This window comes from Fusarium coffeatum (assembly GCF_003316985.1).
Source record: "Fusarium coffeatum strain FIESC_28 chromosome Unknown BRIP53273_contig_26, whole genome shotgun sequence".
Lineage (NCBI taxonomy): Eukaryota > Fungi > Ascomycota > Sordariomycetes > Hypocreales > Nectriaceae > Fusarium > Fusarium coffeatum.
In genome coordinates, this window is record NW_022157823.1 from 159,047 (window position 1) to 172,076 (window position 13,030).

Below are 13,030 nucleotides of genomic sequence, written 5' to 3' on the forward strand. Positions count from 1 at the left end.
GCAAGGGGATCAGACTCCCACCGCACCTTGACCCTGTTTTAACTGAAACTGTTTGTTATGGCATAACTCCTGAATTATTCCCCTTGGTTTTGACGTCAATTTGATTGAAAGTCTTCCATTCCAGATCTAACCATATTGGAATGCAAATTCTAGAGCGAGTCAAGTCTCGAACTGATCCACCAACTTTGCTTCTCCCCAGCGGCTTGATCAACCCCTAGCTCCCTTGCACTACACCCACCAGAGCTAGCCTGCCCTCATTCCATTGGCTGCACACACCCTTGAGTCCCCGAATCTCCATTCCCTCCACTTCTTTTCCTACCTTCTCTTGTTCAACCTCACCCTTCTTCAAACCAACTCTCTTGCTGTTATTTGTTTGCTTGTTTCTTTTCTTCATGCTTCATCTCTGATATCGTTTCTCCACCGATACCTAGCCATGCCTTCTAGGCGGCGGTATCACTATCAGGCGCGGCCTTCGAGGCCTTATGCGCTGGCGCAGGCTGGTGTGAGGTTACTCGCTTGGATCACCAGCCTCGCGGCTATTCTGCTGCTCGCGTATGTCTGCAAAGAATGGTCGTCCAAGAGCCAGGTCATTATCGCGGGTGCTGTGGGGGTAAGTTTGGTCTCTTGATGAGTTTGGTTGCACAAGGCTGACGCGCGATAGTGCGCAATCGCAATGCTTAATGACAGCTGGGAGATTCTGGCGGTGACAGATACCTCGTTTACAGTCCCCAGATTGGTCACATCGCGAAAAGTCCTGCACGATTTATTCGCGCTGGCGTTGTGTGTGGGCGGCATCATTATGATGTGGGTGTCAAACCTCAACATCAACTCCGAAAAGAACCCAACCCACAGGAGGCAAGAACTGTGGCTTATGGCTGCACTTTGGGCATTGATTGCGGTGGTGTAAGTTTGCCCCTCACCAAAATTCCCCTCACGGAGAGTGTCATTTACTAATGACAATGATGCAGTGGCTGGAGATTGGTTTTCGCTGTATGGGGCTGTGTCGATTGTACTGGCGACGCCAGGCGCGCAGCGGAGAGAAGAAATAGACGACGTGGAAGGGAGAACGATCCTTGGCGACAGATGGGGATTCTTTGAGGTTTTACATTCGACAGCCTCAAGAAACGGGCTTCATTCCGGCACGACGTTTAGACTCGCGACGAACAGCGACTGAATTACATTACGAGGACGACAACGATGGAAATGGAGATTTGGCATACGATTCGACATAAACGCATTCATCGACGGCGCAATTTGCATTTAGGACTCGGATTTCTCGATAGACATTATTAGCGACATCGACTTCTGGACATTCACGACGGACCGACTTATTGGAACTTCTATAACCTTGAAATACTATTAATCACGACCTGGCAACGGCCTCGATATGACTCTATGGCTGGGCCTTTTGGATCATTAGCATCCTATCATCACGACCCGATAAATCACGATATCTTGCTGCGCCACATCGAGATCGACTTGGAGAATTGGGTTCGGAGGTCCTTTTTAATGACGGCCGAACTTGTGACGACTCGCCGTAGGGTCACGGAGGGCTTTGGGGAAAGCAACCTGCTTCAGCATCGGCCATACCCTAACGCCTTCCAATTTGGATAGGGAGGGTGCTCCCGACACTAAATCAAATGAGATTGGGACCAGGACCAGGAGTCGAATGTCGATTGCATTAAGATCTATGGCGAGGGTAGACTCTCGCATTTGAAGAACTTTAGACTGGAGCGGCCAGGAGAGGCTTCTCCAGCGGCGATCAACTATTGGCGGGGGATGCTCTCTTCGACTCATTTTTGAAGAACGAAAAGGAGTATCTCGGCGCATCATTTGCCTTAAGGATACGGCATACAGAACATCTACACGGCACTCCTGCGGTATTCAGGATGCTGTGTTGGGCTTTCCTGTTATCATTTTCAAATTTCAATGCCGAATACCTACATTAATTCACGTCGGACTTATACTTCGATCGTCTCTTATGTCCATTGCTCATCTGAGAAGCTTCTAAGATAGTGACATCGCTCAAACCGTTCGCATTAACTTATACGGTCCTCTCCCCGATACGATTGTCCGAGATAGTCAATGGACTTTGTCAACGGTTCCAGGAGACCATTTTCTTGGTGAGAATAACAGGTATAGTGTTTTAACGACGATGTGGCAATCATGTTTCTCTTCTTTTTAGCTCCTAGATCCTCTTCACAATGTCTCCTTGAGGAGCACAAACGTGATCAAAGCCTTCCGGATAGCGTCCTCAAATCAGCCCGAGCTACCTCGAAAACAAAAATGGTGAGCAACAAGATGAAGAGCTGGCTTGTTGTCGATAATTCCATCTACCCTGAAGTACGGGCTGTCGTCGAGAAGACGGACGATCTAACACTACCTGTAGGGACGTTCAGAGTTCTCTTCCTGCAGGTGGAACGATGTTTGTGCTCTTGGGGACGTCAATTGAACGATTCGTCTCCCTCCGAATGCCGGCTATCAGTCTGTCGACACATGTGGTACAACTGCTGTCCATGCTTTTGGGTATATTGTTGGCGAAGTGTCTTCTAACGAAGAAGCTTCGGATATTCTCCTGGGTATTCTTCTTTAATCCCAGACCTTTCAGCCAAAAAGAGCGTATTTTGATTGCGATTATGGCAAATGTCTCTTTTGGTGGTTCTGCAGTAGGCGCATACGTCGTGTCCATCATCCAAGTACTCAAACTTAACACATTCTACAGAGAAAAGGGTCTGTCGAACGACATTCCCTGGTAGATTAGCATACTACTATCAACCCAGATATCTGGATAAGATTGTGCTGGTCTAGTTCGTCGATTCCTTGTATACCTATCCTCGATACTGTGGCCAAGCTCATTGGCAAACATCGCCCTTACCAAGGCTTTGTACAGGGACAACAGCGCCAGGGAAGACACTCCAAACGTATGGAAGATGACGCGATACAAGTTCTTCCTGATCTGGATTGTGTCTTTCGGGTCCCGAATTTGCTGTTCAAAGTCCTCGGACTGTTCAACTGGATGACATGGACATCACCAAGCAACGTCACCCTCGCCCTCTTCGCTGGGTCTTGGGTTCAACCCCTTACCCTGAAACATTGCGACATATCTTGACGATCCCAGCGTCAGTCCCTTCCTCATATTGATCAACTACGCAAGTCAGCGTCATGGTTGCGCCATTGCTGTACTTCAATACCGTCTAGGATGCAGGTTATTTCCCGATCCACGGGAACCATATTTACGATAACTCAGGGAGCCGTTGCAACGTTTCGTACAAATTACTTCCCGACTTCCATCGGCGTACCACGAGTACAGTGCTCCCCTCGTGACATATGTCCAAGTAACGAAGTATGCGGTTGCCTTTACGACACACCGGTGCACATGTACCTCTGGCATCGCAAAGACATGGATGGGTCAAGAACGGCTTGGTCACGAGATGAAACCTCACGATGTACACAATAGACTCATATTTGCGAATCCTGGATGCCCTCGCCGGTGGTACTTCGTCATTCTTGCTGCGTCGTCCACACGGTCTGTATCTCTGAGCGTGTGGCCAACTGGTATGCCAATATGATCATTCTAGCCCGGCTGTTCACCATCATACTGCAGATACCGATCGGAATCCTCCTTGCAGTCACAATTCTTGAACTTTCAACCGGCATCTTGGCTATGGTCATCAGCGGTCATATGCGGCCATGATCTTCAACATGTTCAGTTACATGTCTACGCAGCAGTCGATGAACTTTCTATCTCACACTTGCGCATAATGCCAGGATTTCTCCTCGATAGGCTTCTGCTGCACAAGTGTACGCATCATTTTTGTCAGGATCGATCAGGCTGGGAGTGAATCACTGATTACTTCGCAATGTCGAAGTATGCCAAATGCATCAGAAAGATCACTTTGCCTACCCTCCCTCGCACCAATTTTCAACAGTGATGTAGGGAGTCGTCGGCCCCCTTCGCCTCTTCGGAACACAATTACCCTACCGTTCCCTCACGTACACAAACCCTTTAGGCGGAATATTCCCCATGTGTACTTGATTGCCAATCGCTGTCACAGCTCCTTCTAGCGCAACATCAACGCCCCTGTCTCAATCAGTTGGGCACCCTTCAACTGGAGCTCCATGCAAGGCACAATAGTCCTAGCCCTCGTCTATAGCCGGCGATATACAGCGTGGTGGGAAAGGTACGTGTACGTGCTGACGCGCGGCTATTGAAATTTCAGGCGCCATCATGTACTTTTCGGTGCAGCAGGCAGTTATCGGCATGGGTTCGTTGGAAAGGTTGTCAGGTGTTCGATGCTGCCGGTACCTGAGAAGGGTTTTTTTGTCATTAGGCTTAACTAGAAGGTCTAAGTACTGTTAGCTAATGATGGTTGTGTGGTGTGTGAGTATCTGAGAATAGTAACTTGTGTACCTGAATTAGATCAGGCTGGCGATTAACAAATCGCCCCATATAGACTACTCCGTACGGATATAGCAAGTACCTATTTCGCCTTCATTATAAATGGCATCGAAACGGTTGATCGTTCGTTCAGTATGATTGCGTGTATTTAACCGCGCGCGGATGATGAAACATGCGGCCTACGCTCGCCACTCTGGGGATATGTTTAGCAATGAATGCTATTAACAGCAAACCAACAACCAAAATAAATCACCAATCATCAACAACCGTGCTGATTTCTTTCACGGGGGCCAACACTAGGTAACTAGAAACCAATCGTCCATATACGCGCGGTCGTTTGGATGCGGCCGAGCTGTCAAAGCGCATACCCTATAGTTGTCGTCGAAATTGTGCTGTGTGCTTGCTTTGTTCCGAGGGAATGGTAATCTAGCCAACGAGCGACCCGACATGAAACGATATGAAAGTCAAATTAATTGAACACAAAAGCAAGTAGTCCAAAGCTCGGCTGTACGGTCGACGGGGTAAAATTGCACGCGTGACGGATCGTGAAGTTTGCGAACTGATTGCCAAATTGAAAAAGAGGCAGCCCGCAGTGATATACCACCAGTATCAAAATGGAAAGACAAGTTATCAAGGAACACAATGACGATGATGAAGGGAATGCGGTATTATCAGTCTCGAATTTCTGAATTACTGCGCCTACTTCTACTGTGGAGGAGGCAGTGGTCTTGGGAATAAGACCTAGCTGGGGTACAAGGTCAAGGTCAAGGTTCTGCCTTACAGGGCTGGATGAGACTATTCCTTTTTGGTACGTTTATACAGACACTCGTTCTTGGTCCTTGCTCAGCCATTTTTCAACACCACGTCAACGGAGAGAATTATCGTGACGATAGCTACGAAACACCAAAAGTGACACGATGCATAAAGACTTGTATAGGATTTCTTGGAAATATTGACAAAAGATCTTTTTTACTGGTTGAAAAAGAGGCAGCCAGAGAGAACCAGAGGGTAAATTTGACCCTTGCTTGGGGGCCGTTGGGGGCCGTTCGGACTTGCAGGTTCGGAGTCGGTACGGGCAGGCATGGTTATCCGTCGGACAAAGCGAAAGTCACTTGCTCAAAGAAGGCAATCAGTTTATTGCAATGGTTACCATGAGCCAATGAGGTAGCATCGTAAATGCAGATACAGTCCTTGGCCAAACTAAACCACAAAGATTTTGGATCTTTGGTCAACTAGAGTTTCATGTATGTCGGGGCCTACAATACCTTACCTTAGTAATGAGTGGTATATTGTAACGCGCAAAGTGTAATTGCCAAGACCTTTGACATGACGCAGCGCGCCCTTGACTTACACTGACGATTAATTAATCACTGCTAATGTCAAAGCTCTTGCATCATTTGTGTAAGTCAACAGTGCACATTCGTTGGCTCTGACATGCTTTTGCTTTTGGTTCCTGTCACTAGTTCCCGCTTCGGGACGATGCATGTCAAAAGTGATATGAAGGAAGAGGCATCCAATCGATCCTTGAAGACGATCAGATTATCACAGATGCAATTAATTAATGCGAGGCTGAAGTTCCAAAAACTAACCCTTTATCAAGAATATCCTGGTAGTGTTTTAAGGCTGAGGGTTGCAGGTGGAAGTGGATTGAGGACAGAGACCAAGCCTCGATTGCACTGCCCTGGACTACAGACTAAAGGGGGGTTCCCCCAGTTGACTCAGGCCTGGCCGTTGAAGATGAACCCACCCAATGAGAGAAAACAGAAATTCTTTGTCCACTTCTCAATGGTCAGAGATTCAAGTCCTAAGGCCAGCGCTAATCGAGTCCTTGATGACTCAATGCCGGTCTGGTCTCATGATGCAGAACATACTGTAAGTGTACAGTACAGTACAGTACAGTACTGTACAAGTTCAATTTCGGTAACTTGGACTGCTCACCGAGCTGGGAGGATTTGGTGCAACACTTTTCGGGAGTTTAGAGTCTGTAGGACAGATTGTATCTTTTGGACCCTGTTTCAACCTTGGCCGCGCGTTGAAGGGCCTGTAGTCCTAGATTAGGCATGACAATAGAGGTCATTCTACTGAAGACAAGTTACTCTCTGATATCATTTCTCGTCCGTGACCTCATCTCGATACCCGTCTTCTAGCCTCAATTCCTCGATCCAACTATCAGCCCAGCCCTCAAGAGCCTCAACTATCACAGTCTAGGTACTACTTCAGTGGATCGTGGGTCGTGGCTGAGATGCTCTGGGAGTCATCGGCAGGAGGGTTCGCAGGGGCCATGCAGGGGTTTCTTAGTGGCCGCACCCGGTAGGCAGAAACGGCCTTTCTCCACTCTGTGTCCACAAGGCTGCCTTCCTCTCTCTCCAAGCCTCTGGGAGGGAGCACCACCAATACACATCTCTCTAATATATATCGCGAACCATTTTGCGAACCACAATCATGAATGTACATTACACACCAGGCATCAATCTCTCTACTAGACTTCTTCCACTTAGTATTTTGTGCACTACTTTAGTCCCCAGGCATCTTTTATCGGTAGTACTAGTACTAGTACCTGTCCTGGCTTACACATACATTTACTCAAGTTCACTTTCAAGCTACCCTCCCTCACTGCCACTACTTCTATATAACCACCACCACCTGCACTTTTTCCCAACAACCAAACAAACAACTCAATTCATCTCAACTCAAGACTCTTATACTATAAAGCTTCAACACTACCAAGCTGTCTTCACCACTTGTTATAGACAACACCATCTACAACAATCGTCGTCGCAACTCTACTACAACTTCACCAGACCAAACCTTGAGAACATCTCAAAGAACTTATCGGCTACCTCCTGTTATCATCCAAGAGGATCCCCCTCCGCGCAATCCGCGCTCTCAACCTCAAAACACCGACACTATGTGTGTTACCAACATCTACACTTACGACTACCCTGATGGTCGTCGTGAGCAATACTCTCAACCAACTCTCTGCGCCAACTCTCGCCATGGTCAAGTCTGTGCCGACAACTACCGCTTCGACCATCCTGCCTCATTCGTTGGTTCTTACGATTCTTCATCCTACTATCCTCCTACTCCCCAGTACAGCCCTGCTCCTTCAACACCCCGCTCGGGAGATGAATCAGACCGTTCCTACACCAGCTCTTCAAGCAAGAAGGATAGACCATCGGGAGTCTACGTCAATGGCCAAAAGGTCCTTGAGTTGAACCGCAAGCGTCGCAACTCTCGACACCAGGAGCGCATTGTCATGGTTGACAGCCCTCGCACTCCTCCCCAACAATGGTCCGCTCCTGCTTCTCCCAATGCCAACACCTACATGGTCGACTCATCACGCGGCCCTGTCATCGTTGACGAGCGAACTCGTCAACCTGAGCGCCGAGTCAAGATCGAAGTCGTCGACGACAGCCGACACCACAAGTCCAAGCACCACCGTCACCACTCCAGCAGCTCCAAGGACAGCCGCCACTCCAACGAAGACGACGAGCTCAAGCGCCTTCGCCGAGAAGAGCGACGCGCACAAGACAAGGAGGAGCAGATCCGTCTTCGCATTGCTGAAGCCAATGCCAAGATCGCCAGCCGTCCTGTTGCCCTTGCCCCAGCTCCTCCCAAGCGTTCAGCTACATACAAGCGTCCCTCCGTTGAGATCCCCGTTGATTCAATGCGTCGCTTGAGCTTTGAAGAAGAGCGCCGTGACGATAAGGCCCGTCGCCTAGCTCGTCGCGAGGAGAAGAAGGAGGAAGAGGAGATGCGCGAGCGTCTCCGTGAGCGTCTTCAGTCTAAGCAACCCACGCGGCGACTGACAGTTTCTGGAGGCAGAAGGCCAGATGTTTTCGACTACCGCTACGAGTGATTTTGAAGCTTAGCATTGTACTATTTTTGTTGTCTTTTGGTCTTGTATCAGGGTTTTTACTTAAGCGGTTTAGCGATTTGATTTAATGGGATTTGGGACAGACATTTCTGTATACGTTATTATTTGGGATACCAGTACCAGTCAGTTAGGGATTACAGGACACTAGCTAGATACAAGACACAAAACAAGAAAAAAAGAGGAATCCGGAATGGATTTGGTTATCAAACTTTTGTTCTCATCTCATCTCATCTCTGTGACAGTGAAAATGAATGTGAATGCGCCTTCATGACTTACAGATAAACTCACCACATTGGTTTCAATGGCTTAGACTAAAGCAGGTACAAAGCCCATCACAATCACAAAAAGAAAAATCTCACCATGTCTCATGATCAATGTGTAAGTGAAAAAGGCTGCACACTGAGACATCACATCTAAGTCCTACACTCCGAACCCGGAGCGTCGGCAATAAAAAACAAAGTGTAAAAAGAATGATCTGCTACCTGCATCAAAAAACAGGGATTAATCCAAAGTTCTTTTTTGGTGGGGGGTTAAACACCACGGTTCGAAACATGGGGTCGGATTGGGACTTTGGTAGAACTTCATTTTGAGGCCGTTGATCAGAGCATTGAAGATAACGGGCGATGTAGGTTTGAGGCACATTGACAGTTCATCCGAATGCAGAGTACATGTCGCTCTCAAAACAGAAGAACCAGTTCCTAATTGTGCATTCCCATGCGACAATCCGCATTCACGAACCGTGGGATGAAAAGCAGGGTCGCGAATTTCGCCTTTCTGCCTAAAAGTTTGGTCCTACGTTGATCCTGGTCCGCCCGTTATGCCGATCGAGAATACCCGTCGGCCTTGTGACACCCGATGGACAAGGCACCCGTGGGAAAGGGTAGTTTAGTTTATTTAGGAATGCTGATTTTGACGTGCGGGGTCTTTGATCAGGTACTGTACTTGATAGTTCTTTGACTTGGTGATTATGGCTTGCATTGAGTGAGTCACTGCGTTAGTGAGGGGATGTTCGATTGACTCCAATTCGGGAAATGGCCGACGATGCAGGTTCGGTAGTTCAATCAGAATTACGAGACAAGTATTTGTGTGAATAAAAGTGTTTGTATAGATAATGACAGACTAAACTATCACACGAAAGTAAAAAAGGCGGGCATGTTGAATCCAGGCCTAGTAGTGAAGCAGTGTTGCGACTACTCCAGCATTGAATGGTGTTGAAGCCATCCCAAGTTGTTGAACCATATCCCCCCCTAAACATCCCGAAGACAATAAAACATTTTCAGTTTAACAGTCAGTCGAGTTTAGTAGTCACTTCCACGACTAATAACCTCCTTACTCCCCTCCCGAAGCAGAATCGTATGCTCAAACTGCGCAGAGTAAGAACCCTTGATATCAGCGAGCGGTTCATACGCTTCGAGAATTCCATGCGAAACCAGAGAGTTTAGACCAGCCAGATATCGATCGAGACCAAGACGGTCAAGATAACGACGGCAAAACACAATGGTACCGAATTGCTCGCGGATAACCTTGTGGAGTTTATTCGCTGTCGCAAAAGGGAGTTTGACTTGCTTTGGAGCATCGTGTTGAAGACCGTAGCCGTAGATGCCAACCTGCACTCATTAACATCACATCCAAATGACATGTTAGTAAGGGTGCACTTACATCATCATGTAGCTTTCCAGTACCAGTCGTTCCAAACGTCTCAATCGCAAAAACCTCACCCTCCTCCATCTTAGTCTGATCCCGATTCTTGATAAACGGAATCGACTTTCCACCGTGGATTTGGTAGTGATGGATGTTATGCGCTGAAATGTTGCGGACGGGTTTGACGGGGTATGTTTTCCCGTTGATTTCGACTTCGTAGCTTTCCATGGCTTCTTGGATGGCGGCGCTGACGTCACAGATACGAACATCAATACCGGAGGCCTGCATGCGTCAGTTACCTCCCTTTGGAATACTGAATTATGAGCTTGAGGGGGTACACACCTTGATACCACTGTTCGTAGCATCCTTAACCGCCGCCAAAAGATTATCATAAACAGGATCAAAAGACATAGTGAACGCACTATCGACAATCCATCCATTAATCTGCACGCCAAAATCAACCTTCATGACATCCTCATACTTGAGAACAACATCCTTTTGACCCGGATTAGGCGTATAATGCGCAGTTTCATGGTTTAGACAAAGACCTGTGGGAAAACCCATGCCAGACTTGATGTTCTCACCAGGTTCGATACCCTGATTTCCCAAAAGTGCACGAACACCGTCTTCGATGCCATTAGCGATCTCGAGGAGTGTGTGGCCCGGCTTGACGTTTTCCTGCGTCCATTGTCGGACTTGACGGTGGACTTCAGCCGCTTTGCGATAATCGTTCAAGAACGTGGGATCTTCAAGTTGACGACGGCTCTTGGCGCGGATTTCTTCACCTGTTGTACGGGCGGTGTTGAAGTCATCTGCATAAGCTTGGATTTCACCGACGGGATAATCTTTCTTTGCAAAGAGGTCGCTCAGGGGAACCCTAGGCGGGGAAGATTGCTGCGTAACAGTTTTCTTCTTCTTCTTTGGCTTTCTCTTTTTCTTCTTCTTTTCACCATCAGCTGTTAACGGTCCGGCGGCAACGTCATCATCGTCGTCGTCGTCGTCGTCGCCTCCTTCACCGCCGAGACTACCGTCTCCGTCACGGGCGAAGTGTGCACCGCGAGGTTCTCCGCCTGCGGAGGATGGCTTGGATGAGAGTGGTCCATGGCCTGTAGTATGTAAGTGTCAATTCACGTGAGACTAAGAGATGAGATGAGATATGTACCATTTCCTCCGTTGTATTCGTCTTCGGATGTCTTGGCGCCCATTTCGACATGAACGCTGCTTTACTTGACTTGGGGAATGTTTGGTGAGGATGAGTGAGATGATGTGACGATTGAAGATGGTATGAGTCGGGGTAAGCGGTTAAGTGCGGCAGAAACAAACAAGGTAATGCTGCGCGTGGATAGCTACATAAGCACTAATGAGACAATCCCAAAGGATTCACAGAGTGGAGGTTTATTTGCTGAAGCTATGCAGCTTGTGTCTGGTTTGCTGGAGGTATGCAAAACTCCACAGACAAACACGACTCAAGATCGTGAGAGTCACATACCGTCTATACGACAGAATACGGATACTATGGGCCATGCTAGAAGATGGCTCCTCATTCCAGAAAGCGACGATGGGTCTAAGCGGGTCTTGATGGATCACATGTAGCAACCACTACATCTTCGTAAAACCTCAAGGACCCTTATTTTACGAGTCAAGTTGGCTTGGCGGATCGACGTTGTCCACCCGACAAAAATTCCGATTTGAAATCTCAAAAGGCACCGGATATATCTTTCATCAAATTCGGGTATAAATTCATCATCAACTCCACGATATGCCCATCATCCCACGCCTACTATATGACCAAGTACAGTGCTTGAACCTATATGCATGTCCCAGAAGAAAAGAAGAGAAAAACGACATGCACCCCCAATGTAAATGCTCCAATCCATATAAATATGTTATGTAGTGTGCCAGCTTGTCTTATGCTGCTGGCTGAACTTGACCGCGTGGCCGCGGCTTGAGCGTTAATATAGGAACATCCGTGTTATCAAAGCCATAACGGGCTGTCTTGTCTTTGAGTCGTTCATAGTGTTTCTGTAATCGGCTTTCACCAACCACTAGTTCAAAACCAACGAGGAAGCAGAAGCTTATCTCGAGTCTAGCTAGTTCCGCTTCACTGACGCCACCAACTTTAGCCATCTTGGCATGAGGATAAGATAAATCTTCAAGAGCTTTCATCGCTACTCGGAGACCTGCCAGGACTAAACGATGGGCGTTGCGTCGGGTGACGGGAATAGCACGCTCCTCAACGGCCAATCGGTGTATATACAGTGATGTCGCGAGGTATACTGCAGTGCTCATTGGGCAGAATTGGTGTAAGCGTTGGAGGTATTGGTTGATAGTAATCGGGGGTTCGTTTTTGCTGTAGAATTTGCGTGTAATGGCGCTGTGTTGAAGGTTTACCGGCTGAGAATCGGCTCCAACAACAACATATGGCTCTGATTGAGGAGGTGGCGACATCAATCCTGGATGAGACTTCAATCGTACACCATCAATATCTTCCGGCTCTTGAGGTTCAGGCTTCGACTCTTTGGCAGCCAATTTCTTGGCTTCAAGTTCAGCCTGCTTCCTCAATCTTGCCAAACTCCTATCCGAGTATGATCGTACAATATTCTCTTTCTCGGCCTGCATACCACTCATATGCGGTACAGTAGGAGACTTTGGAGGTGGTGTCGGAGGAACATCGCCTGTTATTCTAACAAGAAGTTCAACGCCAGCGCTCAACAGAGCGAGAGCTTCGGAGGGTGCCATCTCGAAGAGGCCATGATCGGCAACGGGTTTCGATGCGGAGGGGTTATCGTCGGCGATCAATCGGGGGTCTGTCGAAGGTACCGGAGGAGGTGGTGGTTGATCGGTCATGGTATCAGGATGTCGCAGAGGGATTGTTCCGGCTTGGATTTCGGTAGTTGTTGTCTGATAAGACATGGCTTGGGTGTGTTTGTTATGGTAAAAGCTTGTCGGTTTCTGGTCGTTGGTCAAGATACAGAGCTGTTGACGCGTCTCAATCGTTTAAGGCGCTGAAGATCCGGTTCTACACCTTTCATGATCCCTCGTTGATGATGACTGTCAAAGAGTGAAAGCAGAGAATTTTTGATCGTAGGCTAGGCCTAGTTTTTGTTGTTCCC

General features: G+C 47.9%; 4 protein-coding genes across 4 annotated transcripts; 2 read left to right on the forward strand and 2 right to left on the reverse strand.

Moving 5' to 3' along the window:
• Window positions 1-433: 433 nt before the first annotated feature.
• Window positions 434-1,098, forward strand: FIESC28_00924 (uncharacterized protein; the record flags this gene model as incomplete). Its single annotated transcript, XM_031155075.1, has 3 exons — window positions 434-610; window positions 662-903; window positions 969-1,098. The coding sequence occupies 3 exons, from the start codon at window positions 434-436 to the stop codon at window positions 1,096-1,098; spliced, it is 549 nt and encodes a 182-aa protein (XP_031020870.1).
• Window positions 1,099-7,307: 6,209 nt separating this feature from the next.
• FIESC28_00925 (uncharacterized protein) lies at window positions 7,308-8,258 on the forward strand (the record flags this gene model as incomplete). Its single annotated transcript, XM_031155076.1, has 1 exon — window positions 7,308-8,258. One exon carries the CDS (start codon window positions 7,308-7,310, stop codon window positions 8,256-8,258), a length of 951 nt encoding a protein of 316 aa, XP_031020871.1.
• Window positions 8,259-9,574: 1,316 nt separating this feature from the next.
• Window positions 9,575-11,122, reverse strand: FIESC28_00926 (uncharacterized protein; the record flags this gene model as incomplete). The annotated part of the gene is made up of 4 exons (XM_031155077.1): window positions 9,575-9,883; window positions 9,936-10,199; window positions 10,260-11,023; window positions 11,080-11,122. The coding sequence occupies 4 exons, from the start codon at window positions 11,120-11,122 to the stop codon at window positions 9,575-9,577; spliced, it is 1,380 nt and encodes a 459-aa protein (XP_031020872.1).
• Window positions 11,123-11,825: 703 nt separating this feature from the next.
• On the reverse strand, window positions 11,826-12,830 carry FIESC28_00927 (uncharacterized protein; the record flags this gene model as incomplete). Its single annotated transcript, XM_031155078.1, has 1 exon — window positions 11,826-12,830. The coding sequence occupies one exon, from the start codon at window positions 12,828-12,830 to the stop codon at window positions 11,826-11,828; it is 1,005 nt and encodes a 334-aa protein (XP_031020873.1).
• Window positions 12,831-13,030: the final 200 nt, after the last annotated feature.